The 21,534-nt window shown below is 44.3% G+C and overlaps 1 protein-coding gene across 6 annotated transcripts in view; it reads left to right on the forward strand.

The window, feature by feature from the left end:
* Nucleotides 1-1,318: 1,318 nt before the first annotated feature.
* Nucleotides 1,319-21,534, forward strand: part of ABHD12 (abhydrolase domain containing 12, lysophospholipase) — a 40,464-nt gene continuing 20,248 nt past the window's right edge. For 2 of the 6 annotated variants that reach the window (XM_054193936.1, XM_054193941.1), the window contains exon 1: nt 1,319-1,570. In XM_054193936.1, the coding sequence (XP_054049911.1) occupies nt 1,416-1,570 (155 nt within the window). In that variant the 5' untranslated portion in view covers nt 1,319-1,415. Of the gene's footprint in view, nt 1,571-3,824; nt 3,891-12,082; nt 12,112-18,164; nt 18,386-21,534 lie in introns of those variants that run through there. The other 4 variants (XM_054193935.1, XM_054193938.1, XM_054193940.1 and 1 more) reach the window with 4 other exon arrangements.

Raw genomic sequence — 21,534 nt, forward strand, 5'->3', positions numbered from 1 at the left:
AGCTATGCCATTTCTCCATGCTCAGGTGTGTGCCTCCAGCCTAGCCTCTAGCCCCGGGCAAGGTCGCACAGCCCCTCCAGGCCCACGCAGACCAGCCGGTGTTCTTTCAATAGCAGCTGCCCCGTTTCCTTGTGTCCCACTGGCTCTTCACATGAAAGCAGTTTAACAATGCCAGGCTCATCCCCCCACTGTCCCTCGTGCACCGCAGCGAGGGATGCAAGCTTGCAACACTCAGCAAGCTGGTTGTCCGTTCCAGGCGTTGCCCCAATTCTAGGTCTTTACCAGGTGTGCGACGTGCCGACCCACGCACGGAGTCGAGATATTTGTTTATGTCATTTCTGTGCAGAGATGGGTGCTAGGCGGCTCATCCACAGACAGGCCAAGCACAAGTTGGCTTATATTTTACAAAAAAATGGTTAATTAGCATACTAATCATTGGTGGCTCATGATTTCACAGTAATCTCCTGTTGGCTACTTGTATTCTTGCTTCAAATTAAAGGTGTAGTACAGTCCTAAATTACTACGCATGCTCAGTGAGCTGGGGTCCCATCTAGGAGGTGTAGCGTTTAAGATTTGGAGGTGTGGTTTTCACATTATAATGAGTTCAGTTCACCTAAAGGACACATACTTTTTATTTTCAACTTTGTAACAAAGAGCAACCTTGCAGTTTTAAGGGAATGCAGGCTTCCCCCCAAAGTTAGGTGCCTCGTGCCTTTTTGCTATTTACAGGCTGATACATTTGTTTTCTTTGATTGCCCAAGGCCTTTTCTGCCTTAGCAACATCTTCTCTGCTTTGCCTTCACCGGAGGTGCTGGAGTGCCAAACAATTCCAGTCTCCTGCAGGTTTCTAAGCCACCAGAGGGGATATCCCCCAGGTCCCTGCACCGGGACACACACCGGCATAGTCCCTCATGCTTCACCACAGGGCCTTGCACACCCTGACATGCCCCTGCCTCACGCCGCGCTCCACGCTGGTTGTGCCCTGTCGCCCCCAGGAGGGCCGAAGCCCTGCGGTGCCCCTTCACTTCTAAAGCCAGCAGGGCACCACCACCGCTGCCACAGGCAGCCTGAAGCTTCATGTGCCGCAACACGGACACCCTCCCCGCCGCCCCTCACCCTGGCGTCGAGCCCTCCCCTCCGGCCGCCAACAAAATGGCGACTGGCGCTTTTTGCCCGCAGTAAAGATGGTGCCGCCGTCCCTCCGAAGTGCTGGCAAGCTGCCACCTCCCTCGCGAGCCCGCTCCGGAGGCGGGGATTGGCTGGGCGTGGCGGGGGCGTGGCCGGGGCGCGGCGCGGCGCGGCGCGGCGCGAGCGCGGCGCAGGGCGAGCGGCGGCTGTGCGCGGCGCCGCTCCTGCCGTCTCCGCCGCTCCGGGCCGCCGCCAACCGCCGCCACGGCCGCCCCCCGCTCCCCGGCATGAGGAAACGCAACGAGTCGGTCACGGTGGAGCATGAGCGCGCCGCCTCCGCCGCCGCGCCCGCGCCCCTCGACAAGGGCTGCAGCCTGAGGCACAGCCTGCGCCTGCCCGCCGCCGCTGCCGCCGACACGGGCATGAAGCGACCGCTGGGCAGGTGAGCGCCGCCGCGGTGGTGGTCCCTGCGCCGGGCTCTGTTGTCCCCCAGCCCTATGCCGAGCCCGCCGCTGGAGAGACCCCCCGGCATCGGCTTCCCCTCCGCCACCCGCGGGGGCCTGCCGGGGTGCGGGGCCTCCTCCTCAGCCGGGCGACGGGGACAGGGCCGGGGTGGGGGGGACGGGGCTGCTCTGTCAGGACGGGGAAAGGGCCTTTCCTACTCCCAGAACCGCAGGAGCCCGGCGGCGACGGACAGGTACGAGGGAATTCGGGATGTTTCCCACCTCGGTTACGCGTCCTTGGCTTCTGCGTGCCGGGGGAGCAGGTGCCGTCCCCTCCCTCGGGTGCTCTCGAGTTCCGGGTGGAAATAACTCATTAAGAGAATGGGGTGGTAGCGGGTCCTGCAGACCCAGATCTGGCCGGCAAAAGCTGGAAGGATTTGATCTTCATACCTGAGCATTGCTTCGTCCAGCCCCCTTTGGCTGAAAAAAAAGGCTGGCACAAAATCCCCTCCATCAGAGAGTGTATGTGAAGGAGCAGGGGCCTGCAGGTAGGATCTCCTTTTTTTTTTTTTTTTTCTCCTTTGGAAGATGCCAGTGCCTGTCCTATAAATGGATCAGATTTATATAAGTTTCCTATAAGCGAATCAGATTTAGGTGTCAGTAAGAAAAGCTTATATGCTTCTCCGTTGGAAAGAGTTTAGCTGTGGCTTTTTGCTAGCTGCGTTAATGTTTTAAACATTTTGCATGTATTTATGCTGGGAAAATGTTTGCATTCCCCTACAACACCCCCCCCCCAAAAAATCTGTAACAATATAAGGTGCTTATAATCTGGAACCTTCTTCGTGCAAGATTTCAGGGGCATGTAATGCACAACAAAGACCGACTCACCGTTGCAGAGGGCTAGGGAGGAAAAGACGCAACCTTTTAGTTTCATCTACACCAGTATAGTGCTTTTCTTTGATTGCGTTTCGTAAGTGTGAAGAATATTAAATGAACAAAATAGCTGTGTGGTTTGGGTAACTGAAGCCAAATTGCTATGCTTCAGGAATACAGCAGCCTGTTTAAAAAAAAAAAAAGTGCTTATCAGAGGATTTCTAGAAAATGAGCCATTGTGGCTGTTTCTGTGGTGAATTTTCTGAGAATTTTTCTGTTCTCATAGTCAAAATTAACATTTGAAAGTGACTTTTTCCTCTTCATGACATGAATTTTTATCATGTTCACATACAGAGGCTTTAAAATGTTATTTCTCTTATTGGGTAATAGCCATTCAATTTTATGCCCTGGAGGTAAACCTTTGGGATGTTGTCAGCACTCTGTTCGTGTTACGACAAGCTTTTGAGAACTGCAAATGGCGCTGGGTTGATCTCTCCATTTCAATGACTTTGCAATAGGTCAGACTCTGTCAGCGCTCTGCTTTATAACATGTAAAAATTCATCATATTTATTCTATTTGTCCGAGTGGATAACTTCTGAGGACTAGTGGTAATCAAATAATGGCTTATTAACATCTTTGACATTACGAATGGCATTCAGGTACTTTTTACTGAAGTGGAAATGCTCCTTCAGTGATGAGCATTGAGCAAGCCCTAAGAGCACGTAGCGCAGGCTGTTGGCTTGGTCCTGACAGGCAGGTGCTCTGTGGAAACCAGACATAGCGCAGCTATCAGATACACAGTATTGTAAAGGCCAAACTGAAAGCAGGGAAAATACATCCCATCTGTGGAAAGTTTTCTTGCATTCGTTTCTCCATTTGCACGTTTGAAAATGGTCAGCAGGCAAATTTTCCTTACTTTTCTCCATGTTGAGCCATTGAAGCCTGTTTCAGAAATCCCTGAAGATGCGTTTTGGGCTTTTTTTTTTTTTTTTCTTTTTGGGTCAGGTACCGTATTCCATACAGCAGTGTTTCTCAAACTCTTGACATTGTAGGAAAGCCTTATGTGTTTGGAACTCACTTTCCCTTTTCCACATCTCAAGACTTTCTTATTTTTTTTAAGAGAGTCCTGTAGATCATCCTGTGCAGTGTTGCCAAAACAGTGTGTGCTTGTAACTGAGTAAAAGCGCAAAGTGGGAACAATCGCTCACTTCTTTACTTATGTTGTTTCTCTTTTCTGCTGTTCTGGGTTGGGTTGCCTGCCTTTCTTATTGACTTTCAATGGACCTCCTTTGACTTCCTCACCTTGTGAACCTTCAGAGAGTGGTTTGCAGGGAAGATGTCTGGGTCTGCCAATACCCTCTGGTTATGTTTTTCCACAGGATAACAAATACACTGCTGAAGTGTGAATCTGAGCATTCAGGAATGGGAGGTCCAGGCGGAAGAAGGTATGATGCCCAGAGATAAGGTTGTTGTCCAGAACAGCCACCCTGAATCAGGTCAGACAGCTTTCTAGCGCTGTATCCTACCTTTGGCAGGGGACAGTAGTGGGTGTTTAAGGAAGAACATGAGGAGGGTATATATACAGTTGACCTCCCTTGGGAGTACCCTGGTGGTGGCCAGTTATGTGGCCAACAAATTGCTGTACAAGTGTCTAGATGCTCATATTTTAATGTGCAAAGCCATGCTGTTATTGCAGCACTCCTTATACCACTGGATAGAAAATTAGTGTTTGACTGTGTTATTGTTTTCAGTGCGTTGCATCAGTTTTACTCCCCAGCGCGTAGAAACTGTAAGGAGGTGAAAACTCATCTGCAAGCTTGCTGGGTTAGAGGACGTGGCATAATATCTAGAATTGGGGATTTTTACCACCGCAAACTATTCTTTAGCAGCATGCTCATTGATGAAATAGTTAAAATCAGCACTTCTGGTGTCTGTGAATTCTGCATTCAGGGGAAGCGGGGCTATCTGTATTTCATACTGCTGTCATTCAGTCTCTCTGCTGACTTGGGAAAACAGCACGTATGTTTGGCTTCAGTATGTGGGCTTCCATCTTTTCTTTGTAAATAATACGCCCCACTGGTTAGAAAGGCAAACCGACCCCACAGTAGCCTGAAGTGGCTGCACAGCTCTGCAGCCAAGGGCTGATCATGTGGCAGGTCCCGTGGGTCCTGAGCATGGGGGGCTGCAGAGGCAGCGATGTTTGTAATTGCAGCAGTGACCAGGGCTGTAGGGCGGCAGCAGAGCTTGTGTGTGCACTTCACCAGCAGGACCCTTTCTCTTCACGTCCAGTTCCTCAGCAAAGGCTGAATAGCACCGTAACTGTAAATGTAAGAGATGTTTGTAGAATACAGTACTGACTTAGCAGCAGCAGCTTATTCTTGCAGCAGTGTTTTTGAATTTTACAAGGACTGTATTTGTCCCTCTGTTTTGGTTCAGTCATATCATCACACTGTGCTCATTCGTCCGGGAGCTGAAACTCATTCTGAAGAGGTGGCTGTGTGTTTGAACTTCCCTGTTACAAAAAGTGTGTGTGTGCACGTATGTATAATGGAGATGGATATCCGATAAAGAAGATTTATGTGGCTTCAGCTAGTGCATACTGTAGTCGGTGTGGCTTTTCTTAAGTGGTTTACAAACAGAAAGGAACAAATACAGATATTTCTGGTTTTTGTGCCATACGTACCCATAAAACATAATACAGTGGTTATCTAAGAACTTTACCAGTGGCTACTTTAAAAGTCTCTGAACAATTTGGTTTTTTAAAGGAACTGAGATATTTTGTCTGAAACTATTAAATGCAATAATGCAGTACTAAAGAAGCAGCATGCAGTGCTTGGTTTTCCTGGTATGTGTGTTTTGTGTGGATGGCCATTCCTCTAATATTTGTGTTATGATGCATTTTCCAGGTGACGGTGTTTAAGTGCCAGATGGTTATTAAGGTAGCATTGTGTTTTGGGTAGTTGCTCTGACTCATTTTTTTTTTTTTTGCTCAGTGCCTCTGGTGTTCTGAGGAAATGCATTTGAGCAGCCTTAAATGTAGAAAAACCTTTATGTGAGAGCACAGAGAATAAAGAAAATCAAGTGAGCTTGATACTGGTGTTGATATCAAAGCAAATTCCCCTGTCTCATTTGTGCTGAACCCTGATCCTGGTGTCAAACGGTCACATGTATCTTACCCTTCACTTCTGTGACCTAGTCCTTATCTGTGCCTTGTTAATCCCAATCGATAGTCAGACTATAGACCTGGAGTATGTATTTTGCCATTACCTATTCTCCTACGCATGCTTGTTTGCTGCAAAAGTTAAAACTTGTGTCTGTCTCTCTCCATGCCACGAAGCAGTGAAGAGCTGCAGATCCCATGTGTGTGAGCTGTATACCTTGATACTTCCATCTTCCTGCGTCGCTGGAGAAGCCCACTGTTCTTCAGGCTGTCTGCTCAGTTATCTCTGCTATCTTTGCTTCTAGCGACCCCCATTTCTGGCACAGGTCCCTGCAAGGTGTGTTTTTGGCACCTTTCCACTGGCTGTCCAGCCTGTGTATCCTACAAGCTAAATCTCTTTTGTCTGAATGTATTACAATTTGGTGTAATTATAGTTACGCTGTAGGCACCCACGTTTGCCGCCTTGTTCTTATGTGTAGCTTTCTCAGTGCTTTTTAAAAGGCAGAGGGCTGCTTTTGCGGTACCCTTTCCTGGGTGTTTTATGAAAACGTAGTGAGGTGCTGAAGACAAGAGGCTGCAGCAGTCTGCCCGTATTGTTCCCTCTGATGCGGCTGAATTTTACTGGAACGGTGAGTATGCCCAGGCGTGTCAAATGCGATGTGTGGTGACCTTGGTGCTATCCTGCCCCAGCAGCTGAAGTGCTCCATGCCTTCCTGTGTCTCTCTGGATTTAAGCAGCAGTATCTTTCCTCTGACAGAGAATTTGAAAACTTGGCCATCTCTATTATCTGTCTTCTCCCCTGCCCCCTTATATCTCTAGGCCTAACCTCTTTTTTTTTTTTTTTTTTCCTGGTATTACTTTGTGTAGAAGCATTTGCACAGTCTGTAGTGATTATTCCGATCTGGTCATTGTAGCAGAGATAACAAATTTTTAAATTGTTCTCCTGAACGTTTTCATTAATACTTTCCTTAAGAATATTTTTTTCCGAGTGATTTTTGTCCCATTACGTCTCTTCCATTGCAGTCTTCAGGTTAAACCAGTTAGTGCTCTTTGAGGAGGAAAGGTGCTGCTTGTATAAAGACATTTCATCAGTCATGCAGCTTTTTCACCAATTCCACCTTCCTGCTGGGTAGCTGCCGCTATTTCAGTTGTCCTTGATAGTTGTTCTTGAGCAGAGTTCACAGAGGAGCTGTAAAATGGTTTCCAGTCACTTGCCTGTGCTTTTTTCCATAGTAAGTACAGGTTGAATCACAGTTCCTCGTTTGTGTAAAATGTGTAAAACCAGCTTGCTCTGTGTGGGGATTTTTTTGTAGTATGGATTTCAGTGATTTTGGTTACAATTCTCTTGAAGAGGATGCACATAAATTTTGCTCAGATCTGTTAAAAAAGGGCCTGTGTAATTGCTTCCATGCGTGCCTGACTCTGTCTTTTTTTTTTTTAATGAATGGGAACTCAGTGGCTGTATCTAAATCCTGGTTTTTTTCATGCATTGTGAGCCATTTTGGCAGCTTATGGCGAAGTGAGTGACTCTGAATTGCTCCCAAATTACCCAGTTTGGGACATTAGGTGTTCAGTCTCTGCATCGTCTTCCCAGTTTGTTCAGCCTTTGCAGACATTATAATTCTCTTTCCTTGTGCTCATCTTTTCCCACTTCTTTCTCAAAGATGTATAAATCATTCCGTAAAGATAACAAACCTGCTTGCAATGTGGGGATTTATTAGTTTTATTAGTGTGGGTTTTTTTAATCTGGGGGTTTATTTTTTTTATTTTAAAGTCTTACTGATTTGTGAGGCCGTTGTGTTGATGTGTACCTGACAGTTCTGTGCTTCAGTGTCTAACTGATAAAGCCTTTCACCTTGTTCCATTACTGACTTTCTTGTGTTAAACAGGCCCGGTTTACTCTCTCAAGCATCTCTTGAGACTCAACATCCTCCTGCAGGCCTCTCTGTATGATCTAAAATTTCTTTTCTTGGATCCAGCTTTCCCATGAGTCTGTCTGGATTTTCTATAATAGAGCACAGCATTCTTCTGCTGTATCTGCTCTGTGCTACATCATCCTACAGTCTCATGGTCTCTGAGCAGTTTTCTCAAGTTCCCATGGAGAGCTCTGCTTGAGCACGCTTGCTTCGCACTGAAGACCGCTTGCCGTCTAGTTTTTAACTTAGTTTTGTCCTGGTCTCCTTGAACTCCTTATTTCATTGCGGTGCCATACTTCTGACATCATGTGTGCCCCTGGGTTCAGTTGCTCTGCTTTGATGGCTTATGGCTGAATTAATAACTACTACGTTGTTTTTAACTGCTACTACTTTGTAATTCGTATGAAGTCCTTTTCTATTTAGGAGCTGTATGAATTGCAAACCTCTGCTTGTTTCAGTATACTGAAGCTTCCAAACAGATGGGTGGTTCTGGGTAACTTCTGGGACCAAGAGGACTTTCTAGACACCTCTGGAGTGAAGATGTCTCTGTGGATACCAGGGTCTTCTCAGTGTTGTCACAATCTTTTCTGTCCTTTCTTCTCAACGGGCCACTATCGGTTACTTTGGCTGTAGCTGTGAGTGTAATCATGGGCTGGGTTGTCTGCCGGTGTGATGCTCTGCTATAGGATGGCCAGCTAAACTGAGCTTCTAACATCAGCACAAGTTCTAGGTTCCCACATGTACTTTTCCCTCTAGATATCCTTTTTTCCTCTAGTATCACCATGTCTCTTTCTAACCTGTTTTCACTTACATGGAGGATCAATGGTCTACTTACAACAAGCTAATTTTTAAGGATGACTTGCTTTCATGCTATAAATGGCTTGTAATTGCTGAGCCAGGGATCTAGTTCTTTGCAAATGCAGTCACAGGTCCTCACAGTGAGTCTGTAGGTTTTCTCCAGGATGCAATATATATGTGTTTCTTCTTGGTGAAAACAACACTGTGGTGTTTTCATTAAAAGTAACGATAGTGGCATCATTTCCTCTCTAGAATCTGCTGCTGCAGTCTGTGCAAGACACCTGGTATACTCAAGCAGGACTTCTGCTGTAGATGAAGAGTGCTGCCAACTGAGTCCAGATTCCTTTGAAAGGCACCATGATGTCCTCTTAGGAAGCTCCAGCTAAGTTACTTTTTCCTTCCAGGCCTGAAGGGCAGGTCAGATTGTTTTGGTAATCATGCTAGAATGTGAAATTAGTAAATAGGCTTCTACTGCAATTGCCCTACAAAACCATGGGTTTTGGAAACTCAGTGGGTCGCTGCGCTGTAAGTGTCATGTTGTTGGTGTTACAGTAAAAGACAGCTTCTGACATCAAGAGTGAATGATTGTAAGCAAGGGAGATTCACTAAGGCTGTAATGTGAGAGCACTATGTTAATGTGGCTGTGACTGAATCAGTACCACAAGAAGATTAAAAGAAAGTACTTCTAGTGTATTAAAAGGGTAACAGGAGACCTAGGAGACTTTAAAGTCATTAGCCTGAGGTGGAGTCCGTGCAATTTTAATGGTAAGAGTTAATTTGCAATTCAATGGAAGAAGATTTAGCAGCTAAATATATATACTAATGAAAATAGATCTGCCCTGTGGAAGGGAGTGTAAAGTGTAAAATATGACAGGTTTGTGAAGATTACAGCCTGGTTGAAAGCATCAGTCATAAAATTGTTTCTCCAAAGCACTTGACTTTGTACTGTAGTTTATTCTGTTGAAAGGGCTTGCATTGCTAACGAAGAGCATGTTATCTATATTGAAAGCTGGCTCAGTGGAGAGAGAAACAACTGGGGATTTATCATGGGATTGATGCTTGGGCTCAAGGGTACATAATTTTGTATATCAGCCATCCCAACGATGAGACAATTACTGTTGGTAAAACTGCAAGGAGAAGAGGGTTGATGACGGCTGATGAATAGGGCAGTCAGCAGTCTGGGGTGGCTGGTGAAATAGTGAAAAAGTCACCAGAACACAGGTTAAATGTAGCTGGCTGCAAGGCAGGATGGCAGGGGAGAGTGTAGGGGTTGCAACTGTGGCTAAGAGTGAAGTTGTTCTAGATGATCACCTCTGCAAGCTGTCATGTGTCCTTTCACACAGGCCTGGCACGAGTCTCGCCTATCCAGGAGCAGGGCTGCAATCTCGGCTTTGCCCTTTGTGCCTTGCTGACATGCTTTTCTCTTTCTCAAAGCCGTAGGTGTTGGTAAAAGAGTGCAACGCTGAGCTTCAGAAATCTGCCTCTTCCTTATTGAAGGCAATCTAAACATGGAAGCAGAATTTCCTTATTTTAGACTGTATTAAGTGCCTCGATCACTTCAAGTATGACTATTGAACTGAGCTAACAGGAAGGATGTCTGTGTTTACTTTCCACATCAAAGTATTTGTTTAACCCAGATTTATTTCAACACTGTAACTCTTACTGAGTAGTAGAGCAATAAAAAAAGATTGTTAGACTGGATTAAGTTTTAAAACACAAACACTTGAAAGTATTTGACTTAAGTCCCACAGCTGCCCACTCCTTGTTCAAAACAATCTATCAAACCACAGAAGGAGAATTTTAGAAATCGAAAGAAGAGCATGAAAACCCCAGACGTCGAAGTTGTCTTATGAATCTAGCGAATAGCTGGAGCAAAACCTTCCAGTGGAGGATTGAGTAGTTCAGTCTTTGTGGAGTTTCTCTTAGAAGTAAAAATAAAAATCCTCCCCCTGATAGACTGGCCAGTTTCACTTTTTTGGGTATCTGCCATGTCTCAACGGATGCTGAATGGCTTTAAGCACAGATAACAGAATATAGAATTCCTTATTTAAGGTCTCTTAAGCCCAGAGTTTTTCTTTCTTATCATGCTTGGGAAGAGATAACGGTGTTCTTTGGTTTCCTCCCTCTTGTGTTTTAGTAGGGGTGACATGTGAATAGCAAGAGCTGGTGTTACTTCTGAGTCTTCAAAAAGAAGAACATTTCGCATAGGCCAAAATGTGGGCCCTGCCTTGATGTACACTTCTTGTACATCAGGCACAGGATGAAGAAGGGTAGCTGAGATTTCAAATATTCTTTCCTGTAGTATCTGTGCTACTGTTCTGAACTTGAATGGTTATTATAAAATCAAATCTGCACCCGCTAAAAATGCTGGTTAATTCTTCTTGCAAAAGAGATTGGTGTTGAATAGTAAGTGAAATGAGGTCATGCGAGGCCTTGTCTCTCTTCTTACTAAAGGTGTGCAGAATTAAAGGATTTTGTGTGGCATAAATGGAAAAAAAACTTCTTGGAAGAGTACTTTCCAGTGGTGTATATGTAAGCTCAGAACAGAGAGAACAATAAATGTGTTTACCCTGTCTGGAGGCTGATTTGCCTTCCCCTGGCAGTAAATCTTTTCCCTGGGGTGACTTTTCTGAGACGGGGAAGCCTACACAAACGAGGGTGATGTAACTGGAGCTTTGGAGTCAGGGCTTCCAGGTTGCAGCATCCTTGCTTGTGGAGGAAAGTGTGTACAAGGTGTTTAAGAATCAAGTACATTTTTAGACTTCCTTGGCATCCCCAGAAAGGGTGGGATGTTTTCTCCCCTAAAGCAGTCCTATCTCACTTCTGGCAAAGTTTTGATTGGTTTCAGAGTAGCTTCAGGATGCAGGAGTAAGGTTGACAATGTCAGTTTTATACTGCTGAGTATGAAACCTGTGAATTGGACACAATCATTGGAAACATCCCATTCTCTTGTCCTTGCAAATCCATCAGAAAGCAGCCAATAACCTTTTATTTCAGTTTCTGATAGCTTCGTGCTGTCTCTAGTAAAGCATTCTTTTCCTCATTTGGCTACTGGAGTAAGGACCACATTTCGCTTTCAACTTTGTGGCAGGCTGATGTACAGTGCTGCAGAACGCCCTATTTCCATGCAGTTAAGTAGAAACTCCAACAGCTGCTTTTCACCTTCTTTTGAGTATGTGTTTTCTGGCTTGGCTCTTCAGAGTTTTGTAGTATTAGCAAAGGCTCTGGTTTTAAGTGTCGTTAATATTTCAAGCCTTGTCCTTTTTCGAGTTGTTTCCTCAAAAAGGTGATACCTAAAGCTGGAATCCCTGAATAAAGCACAGATGAAAGCAGGAAGAGATTAATCTTCCTGTCTGTATGCAAAATAACCTCCTGTTCAAGGTATGTCAGAGGCTGACAGCAGCTCTGTGTCTGTTCATACATCTGTTCTATAACCACGGCTGTTGCTTTATGTCAGTGCACTGTTTGTTAAGCCTTCCTTTTTAAACAGGTCACAATTACAGAGGGCATTGTGACTGCCATGTAGCTGTGCTCAGCTGACGGTCAGCATATGTAATGTTTTGGCATTGTTTAATGTTCTTGTTTGCTTGTGTGCCTCTAACAGGGAACTGTTGGTTCATTGTAATCAAAATGTATTGCTAATGATGTGTTCTGCATCTAAAAGGTGGCAGTACCACTGCTAACAGAAAAGCGTTTTTTTTTCTTCAGGCTTCCAAGCAGGAATGGCTTCTGATCTCTGCCAGCAAAAGCAGAGCTGTCTCAGTTAGACAAATAGAAGATGACCATCTTCATGTATGTAAAAGGAAAAAAGGTCTACAGTACACAAACGAGACTTTTGCTCAGGTGGTTTAAAAGAGAGCCAGAGCCACAGGGCCTGCCAGTAGTGGTAATTCTCAAGCTGTGTGGCTAGTGGCTGTCGCCCAGAAACTTGTGTGAAAAGATTTCATGTTCGCTAGGTTGTGCAGCTTGGAAATATGTACCTGTTGATACATGTGTATCCGTAGGAACAAAGTCTGAATCTATGGATTCCTGTTATTGCTGCACACACATACAAGTCTGGCAGATTTATGGCACGTTAACAAGTTTTACGTGGTGGCGAGGGAGCTGGCTTGGATGTACTGTACGCGTTTTCAGTGGTGGTATGCATTCAACAGGCAGGTGGCTTTATGTTAAATGGCAGTTAGGAATGGTGGTAGAGTATTACATGCCTAAATTGATTCTGGTCTTGAACCTTTGCTTGTGCACCCCAATATTCCTCCTCCTGAAGGAGAATGTGGTAGAGAGAAATGATCTGTACTGCTTCAATAAAAATACGACTCAGCTGGTCTCAAGCTTCTCTTTTGCACTTCCGGTGCGGTTTCAGTCTTTTTGTCTTTATGTTCTGTTTTTTCCTCTTTCATGTGCAGGCAGCTTTGTGTTCCCCTGCTCATGGACTAGTGAGAGGGCTGTGCCTTTAATATGAACCAGCTGTCAGCTGTGAAATGAGTGGAAAACTTAAGAATTCAGTAAACACTGCAGAGGGAGTGTACTTGCACCACAGTAGTATCTTAATGCCAAGTTCGACTAAAATCTAGTGTGGGTGACTTCAGATTTGATTGGTGTCAGCAGTATTGCTGGGGAGCTCTGGAGAAAGCATATTAGAATTTAAACAAATGATTCATACTGGAAAGGTTTTGGTGTAAACTGAATGGCTGTTGCAGAAGGTGCATTCAAGGCAAGTCAACAACCTTAAAACCATAATCCCCAAGCCTGCTTTTCTGTCCCAAAAGTCAATTGTTCAACTGCCTAGGGTATAATTATTCATTGTTTGCTACATAATTAAAATAACAGAAGCATCTGCTCCTTTCTTCTTCAAACACAGCTTCCAGGTTAATCTTGTCACACACAATTCACACTAATGCTAATACTATTTTACTTAAGTATCGAGAAGTAACATCATTGTTGCTTAGGCCACGCTGTCAATATCCATTTTAAGTAAATCAGTGCTGTATTGCCGAATGTTCACCTTGTTCTTGTCTCCTGGTCTGTGTCACGTATGTAGATTTCACACAATTAGAATATAAGTTATCAAGACTGATGTTCCAAGCTCCTGTCCCTCAAAGGAAGTGCCAATACTTACGGTGGTTTAATTATTCAAGCAGTGTTACTGCCTTTCAGGGGCAGTCAGCTTAGGTGATAGCTGTGAAGAGGAGAGCCCAAGGCATGGCACTGGGAAGGGACAGGGTGCTCGAGGGGCAAAAGTTAGATGAAGCTCCCACATCCCTGTCCTGTGCTTGTGTGAGCTTTTCCCTACCTTGCTTCATTTACTGTGCTTTTTGCAAACATGTTTTGTTGCCAAAGGCCCGTGCATTACCTGCAGGCTGCTCCATTATTTCTTCTCTTTAACATTGTACAATAACTTGCCTTTCCCTCACTTTATGGACTTTTTTTTTTTTCCTGCTGCTCTCTGAGTCCTCGCATGACCCTCCCTGGCATTTCCCTTGCTGTCCACTGGCTGATCAGCAGTGCCTTCCTCTTCCCCTTGCCCTGAGTGCTGATGCGACGTTACCCCTTCTTGCTGCACTGGGGTCTTGATTCTGTGGGTCCTACCCAAGATCTTTCCCAATTCCACAAGCTGAAACGCGGTTACTAAGGTCTCAATAGCTGGAGCTTTCTGGCCCTTTCTGAAAAACCCAATTCATTGAGATGCTCTCCTTTACTTTGCACCTGTGTCTCTTGGAGAGACAGACCTGAGTTCCTGTAAATGACTAGAAGGCTTCTTTCTGCTGTTTATTGTTTTAAGTTAGCATTTGATCACTTGATGTTAATCAAAAGGAGGCACAGAAGCAGTCTAAGTGAGAGTCTGGGCTGTAAGGGGGGAGCTAGGTAAAGAAGTGGTGGACTGAGGGAATTTGGGAGCTTAAAGTTTCAAACCTCATCTGCATTCAGATAGCTGGAACAACACTACCTGAAGCTCTTACCCTAGCCAAAAGGAGATGACCTGTAGGCAACAGCTTGTTTGGGGGCTGAAATGGATTAGGAAGCCTCAGGGAGGAGCTTGGGTGTAGACCATTTGCAATGAAGGGAGGCAAAGGACGTTACTGAAGAGGAACGCGTGTAAAGCAGCAGTTGTACAGTCTCTGTAAGCTGATCCCACTGCCAAATGAAAAGGTCCTGGAGGCTCCTTCTTTGGACAGGCTTTTCTACCATGGCGGCTAAACCATCTCTACAGACTGATAAATTTGAAAAGCTAATTTTATATGTATCTACTGTATAGCGTGTATCTGCTATGATATGGATACAGGTTCAGGTCTTTCCTATGATTAATTTTCTTTTGTGGACACATTAGCATTTGCCAGCTTCAGGCTGCATAGGTATGCAAGTGAATGGAAAGTGGTATAAACTGTGTAGTTTTCCAATGCAGAGTTTGTCAGATGAACTTAGGTGACTTCTCTGACTGAAAGGTGATGTGGGGGGATTTTTTTAAAGGTGATAGAAATCAGGTAGGGCAAACTGAAGGCAGCACCAGTAGGAATTTGGTTGATGTTACGTGGGACATTGTTAATAGAAAATAAGGGGTGGGATGCTGAAAGTGCGGTTTAGCACATAGACAAAATATTCTGGTTCTGTTTGCTGACATGCAGCACTTCTTTGGAGCTGTGTATGCAGCTTTCACTGTCTTTTTGTGATACTGCTATGAACAGAGAAATAAGCCAGTGCTTATGGTAGCTTTCTGCTGTGCTTTAGAAGTACAACATACTATTCAGCAAAAAAAAAAAAAAGGAAAAAAACCAATTTTTGCTATAATAGCAGCAAAGAAAAGAATAAATTTCAGTATGTAACAGTGTTTTTCTGTGGTTACAACAGTTTGCGTTTCCTGCCAAATGCTAACTCAGAAAGTTTTATGGGTGTACTGACATCTTGACAATGCTGGGTTTTGAGCTTTTGCCTCTGTTGGGACACTTTCACTTTCTGTCACTGTTGGTGGTGTGTCTGTCTGAAAAATAAGTTGTCATATATTCAGAGGAACCTGAAGGTGGAGCTTGCATGTTTGAAAACATTCTCAAAAAAAACTCAGCTTGCCTTTCTTTTCTTTTTTTTTTTTGTTTTTTTTTATGAAACCCCGTAGGCTTTAAATTAGTTGCCTTTCCACTGCCTTATTAAGTCAATTATTCTTGTTAATTTGTCTTTTAATTAAAAGAGAAATAGTAGAACATCCAACTGTTTGCTCCTGGGTACAGTCAGACTAAGTAGGCTGGTGGGAACTATGGAGTGGAGTAGCTTTTCCTGGGCTGGGTCTCTGCCAGTGAAGGCTTGAATGCCTTGCTCCATCCTGTCTTTTTAAGGCCAGGTGAACACCTTATGAAGGTGTTCTTAGTGTTTTTTTTCACCCCCCTCTCTCACGTTCTCATTGGTGTAAACAGGAGCATTTAGTAGCTTAGCTGGATTTTGAAATTTGGATAGCTTTTTCTGTCTCTGCCTACCGGCTAAATCTTTATTCAGCTTTTGAAGTACTCTGGTAGACTTCTCTTTATCTAGGAAAAGTCACTGTTCAGTGAGAAGTCATCTAGTCCGATTTGTTGCGTGAACCTGGTGAACTTTAGTCTGTCTAGCTCAGCTCTGCATCGCCAGAGGGGTGTTCATGAAGTGTGGGCTGTTACACTTTGCCAGGAGTTGATGGGAGGAATGAAGCAGACAACTTTTTTAGGCAGTGTGTCCTTTGTTGGGTGAAGGAAAGGACTGGTTTACTTCTCAGGATCTCTTATAACCTTTTTCCTGTTCATGTATTTATAATGTAACTAAAATAATCCCTGATTTCAGATGCTTTTCTTAAATCAAATGATGAACATTTGGGATGCTACAGTGATGAAAGCTGTAGGATCAGGTATGAATTTGCCTGTTGCATCTTTTGTACCTTTGATGGTGTGGAATGGAAATTTACCTTGTATTAATTGACCGATACTTCCCAGTAAAAGATCTAACAACTCTTGCTGTTAATGCTTGGTTTTATGTGCAGATAGATTTGTACCTGAATTATAGAGGCCATCAGAGAACAAGCAGATACACAACCTTTTCTGTCTCATCCCAGTAGCTGAAAGATCATGTTATCTTTTGCAACATCAGGAAGTAAATAGCGTCCTTCACAGACATGGCACATGTCGGTAACAATTTATTCTGCTGCTGGATGCTTACAAAATCGTTAAGTCCTTTACCCTTTTAACAATATGCTCTGCACAGCTCTTTGTATTGTAGTATCTTAATTCTTTTGATGAAGTGCTGAAGTGATGATTCTGTACTGCAGTTTAGGTTTTGGGAGAGAGACTAGAATATTTCTTCAGAAGGAGCAAAGGTTCAAGATTTTAAGGAGATGGCAAAGGAATCTGGTAGAAGCTAATTTTCTTCTTGTTTTTCAGATCTTTTCAAGAGCAGAGATTTTAAAGAATTGGTTGAAACTAAAAGTCTCTGAAGATGCAGATATCCATGCAGTTTATGTCCATGATTTTTGGGATTGTTTTATGAAGCAAGCTTGGAAAAAAATGAATAATGCCTTTACATTTGTGTCTTGTTTTCAGGATTGTGGTTTATGATTTTCTTTTTTTAGATGATTGCTAAATCCCTAGAACAGCAAGATGAGTTTGAAGCCTTTAGTTTTTCTTTTTCAGTTGTTTTACAGTGAACTGATCCAGTTAAAAAGGATCTTAATGCCAAAGGGAGGGATCGGTTGCTCAGATACTAAGAGTTTTGGCAAATACTGCTGTATTCCCACTGGCTTTCATGAATCCAGGGGAAGATCTGTTTTAAGGATTGGATGAATTTTCTATAATTCAAGCTCCCTGCTCTCTATACAGTGCCTCCAGTGAAGCAGAATTAAGGCTTGGCTGCAGATTTTTTCATTGAGGAGAATTCTGCATATAGCTGGGCCCAAAATAAAAGAATCACGTGGTTGCCTATTTGCCTATGCAACTTGGTTCACTGTGCACAGAAACCAGGAGGGGACAAACCCTTTGACATTAGCATCTTTTCAGTTTGCATGTGGCTGCACATAAAGCAGGTTTTGCAACAAACTAGAGGAGCAAAAGACACATATTAATCTTGTAGTGGAAAATTGCTTTGTTGCATATCACTGCACAAGCTGTCCAAAAGCTGCTGGTAACACTTCTGAGTGCAGAAGAGACCCATCACCTGCCTGTGACCTCCCATTCAGGAGTTGAGAAGCTCTCTCTGAATGTGCTTTTACACAGTTGGAAGGCTCGTAGGTTTTTTTCCTTTTTTTATTTTCTTGGCAGGGAACCAGTGAAGTAAAACAAAAGATTAATCAGCTTGGGTGGTTCAGATGGCCTGTGTGGAGGGAGAAGAAAGATCGGGTGATCCTTTCACCCGTCAGGACTTATAGGAAGGAGGCACCCTGTGCAACACCACCGTCCAGACTTCCTGTAGGAAGGGAAGATGAAAGCTCTTGAAGATCCTACCTGGGCTAGGATCCATCTCTTGTTTAAAGCAAGGCTAGCAAGGAAGGCTGGAAGGCTTGCCAGTGACCTGATGTGTGGGCTGTCCTGCCCCGTGCATGGCTGCTGTGTTGTTTCTGCATGCCCCTGTATGCCTTGGGGCTCAGATGTAGTTTCCTGGTTGTAGAACAACTCTGTGTACCCAAATGAACTCACTCCAATCCTTTAAATTCCCTTTGACCCTCATTTTTTTTGAATCCTTTGCCCATGGCTTTGTCTACCTCCTGATTGTTATGCTCTTGACCGTTGTTTGTGGGGAGGACTGTATTGGGTTTTTTAAAAAAAATGTTTTCCATTAGAGAAGTGGGGGGAACATGTTCTTGTTATGCCATTATTCATGTTAGTTATTTCTTCCTCTAGCATTTTAGAAGTCACTTTAGTCACCTGGTAATCAGGAGGTACCTTTGCGTGACCAAGAATGAAAATGGTCTTGGCTCTCAACATCCTGTGCTCTGAATTCCTGCTGTGAAAGGATTGCCAGTTTGCAGTTTGAACAGCTGATGATAAGAAGGACACCAGAGCATGCAAGAGAAACAGCATTCACTGAACAAAAGTAGATGGAGTCTGGTACTTGGGTGTCTGTGAGCATTTTCTTTTACTGTTGCCTCTGCTAGATGACAATGGCCCTGTGAGCTGTACATGCATTTGTCTGTAGGTCGTTTGGGAATGCAAGCTCAGTGTGCGTGTTTCTGATAAATTTTGTCCTGTTCTTACTCTGCTGCGGCTCTCCTGATGCGAGTCTCTTGTTTCACCCTTGGCTTGCTCTTTCACCCTTGTAGCAGAGCTGATAAGGAGATCCTAGTAGAAACTCTTCTGGCGCTCTTCTGATGCAGAAGTGATTCAGGTGCTCCTCAGGGGAAATTATTTTAATCTGAATCTGTACGCAGAACATGCCACAGCAGTGTGGTCATCGGGCACTCTCTGTTCATGAAACCTCACAAAGTTGCTGGAGAGGAGGGGGGAACACCAGTACTGTGAGTTGAAAGATGCCCATAGTGAATTTGCTTGCCTCGGTTGCTCTTTGCAGACACACCGTGATTGTGGACCACGGGTTGAAATCCCTGTTGTGTGACAGTGCAGCACTTAAATATTAGTTAGGCAGTTGTTTTCCATGGTGAGATGAAGGATGTTTGTGCCTGCAGTTCCCTTAGCACTGGTAGAGTAAAGATGGCACGCTCTGGAGAAGCTGTCGTGAGAGGACCTCCAGCTCCTTCTCGCAGGCCAGATACTCTTATTGTCTGCCCAAATGCAAAATATGCTTGGTCTGAGTGAATATAGGACCTTCATCCAGGTGTAAATTAACAGGAATATTTTCTGTTTCTGGTATCACACTTGCAGGAAAGACTTTCTTCTTTCAGATTTAAGTATGTCTGAAGAGAGAATGTATTTTTTACATCCATTTCAGAAGCCTGTGTGATGCAAAAACTGCTTCAGATTTTGCCTGCGTTTGGATAGAACCCAGGAGTTAGGCAAAAACCTTTGGTGAATGAAAGGAAAAAATGTGATGTCTGCACGTTTTGGTTTTTTTTTTTTTTTTTTTTTTTTATTTGGGGTGACTTGGGGTTGGGTATTTTGGGTTGATGTGGGGTGTTTTTTTTGTTGTTTTGGTTTTTTAGAAATTACTTTTATTGTTCCCAGAAATCTGTTTATGATATTCTTCAGTGTCTTCGGTTTGCAGCTGATTATTCTCCAACTTACTTGTATTTTCCAACGCTAAGACCGACTTAATTTCTTGGTGAAAAGGGGCTGAAAAGTATGTTGCTGCTGCTGTTGCCTGAGCATACCAAAAGCTCCATGTGCAGGGCATTTTTTTCCTGAGATAGCTTTTCTGCAGGGCAAGCAATTTAGCTAAATTGCTCACTAAAGGCTTACCTCATAATTTTACAGTGCCTGTACTTCAGCACGTTGTCTTAGATTTATCAGCAGAAGAGGAGCTGGTTGTTGATGGATAGAGGGCTTTGCCCTGGTTGCATTTTAAGTAGACATCTCCCTGGAGATGAGGTGTAAATGTCACATTACCAATTAGCATTTGGCGTGGGGTGCCAGAGCAAAGGAAGATACTTCTTGGTTCAGATTCCAAAAAAGGGGAAACTGAAATCGTTCCCGAGCTCTGACAGCATTGCTCAGACAATGGCATCTTCAGCGTTTTCTGTTCCTGGTTCCAGCTTGTGGCAGGGTCATGCTAAGTGCTGTTGCAACCCAGACATCTGAAGAGCCTGTGTTTTGTTGTGCTCTGGTTGTGCCTGGAGGAGTTCAGACCTGACTCTGGTCCCTTTCTAAACAAGTAGGTTTGGTTTTGTTTTTTTTTTTTTTTTCTGTAGGACTGAAATCCTGGCGTGTGCGGAAGTCCCCCGGGAAAGCTCTGTTCGGCTGCAGCAGGATCTCAGCCCCAGGCAGGACAGCTTGCTGGAAAGCCCCATCCTGCCTGGGTGCTCACCCGTGTTACCATTCTCAGTGGGAGGGTGGTGATGCCAGAGTCACCTCTCAAGTGTGAGGCGAGGGGAAACTGCAGGGTGGTGTTAACTCTGAGCAACCAGCCAAACGAGACAACAAGTTTTAACGAAAGGAACACACTTTTCTTGTTGAAGAGAGCTAAATTATATCCTGATTGCTCAGCGACCGAATGTCGGCTACCCTTCAGTGATCTCTCCTCCCCTCTCTTCCACAAACCCGTTCCAGTGATTGAAATAGGCAGTAGGTGCTAATGTGGGGGTGGTTGCGGAAAGCTGGTTTTAATGTGAGAGTGGAGAGCTGTGATTAGCCCCAGCAAAATGTTGTGTGTTTCTTTCCAAAGTTGCGGGGTTTGCGCGTGTATTTAGCTGACCTTACAGCACTTCACAGTGGATCGCTCTGCAGACCCTGGCTCTGGAGTAGGGCTGCTGGGCCCCTCTCAAAGACCACAACTCGTAGGCAGGCTTTCTGTGTTGCTCGTTACTGCTTGTGTACTCAGGACCGCTGCCACCGCCTCGTCTGTTTGCTGCTCTCCGTGGGGCAGAGGTGGGTCAGTCTAAGGCTTTGGTACTCACTAATGTTCTTCTAAAGCCCCTGTTTTGTACTGTTTCCTCTGCCAGCTCTTTGCTGTTTCTGCTTTTCTTAATACTTTAGGAAACTGGGCTTGAGGTATCGAAATGTCACTGGAAGCCTTGCTGGTTTTCTTCACTTCTTCATTGTCAGGTTTGCCATGGGAAGTATTAAAATCTGTTGAACCTTTTGACATGGGCTCGTTGCAGCCAGAGCTGGCTGGAAGTGTCTTAATAATATTTTATTTTTTTTCCCCTCTTGGAAAATGGCAGTGCCTTCAGCCCGTCAAGAAAAGTGCATTGATTTTGATGGTAGATGTTTCTGAAGTCCAGAATATGGTTTCTGGGTGAGAGGAGACAGGTACTTGTAGGTCAGCAGTAGTGTGATGGAGACACGTTTTGGATGAATAGGGTAGCCTATTCTCTGGTAATCATGATGACAACTTAGCTGGATGGCGGGGGGGGGGATATGTCTCCTTTTTCACTGTGCTGAAAAACTGTTCCTGAGAGTCTTGGTTTAGTTTAGGGCTACAAAAGCTGTTAAAATCTTGAAGATTTTGGTGCATGATTAAACTATTTTCATCCCAGTTCTGTCTGTACTCTTGGATTTCTTGTAGAAACGTTTAAAAAAAGAGGTCTTCAGGCTTTCTATTTGATAGTTGCAACTAGCTGACAGTGTTAAAACACTCTTGGCACTAGTGTGGAGCAAG

Source organism: Rissa tridactyla, chromosome 3 (genome assembly GCF_028500815.1).
Source record: "Rissa tridactyla isolate bRisTri1 chromosome 3, bRisTri1.patW.cur.20221130, whole genome shotgun sequence".
Lineage (NCBI taxonomy): Eukaryota > Metazoa > Chordata > Aves > Charadriiformes > Laridae > Rissa > Rissa tridactyla.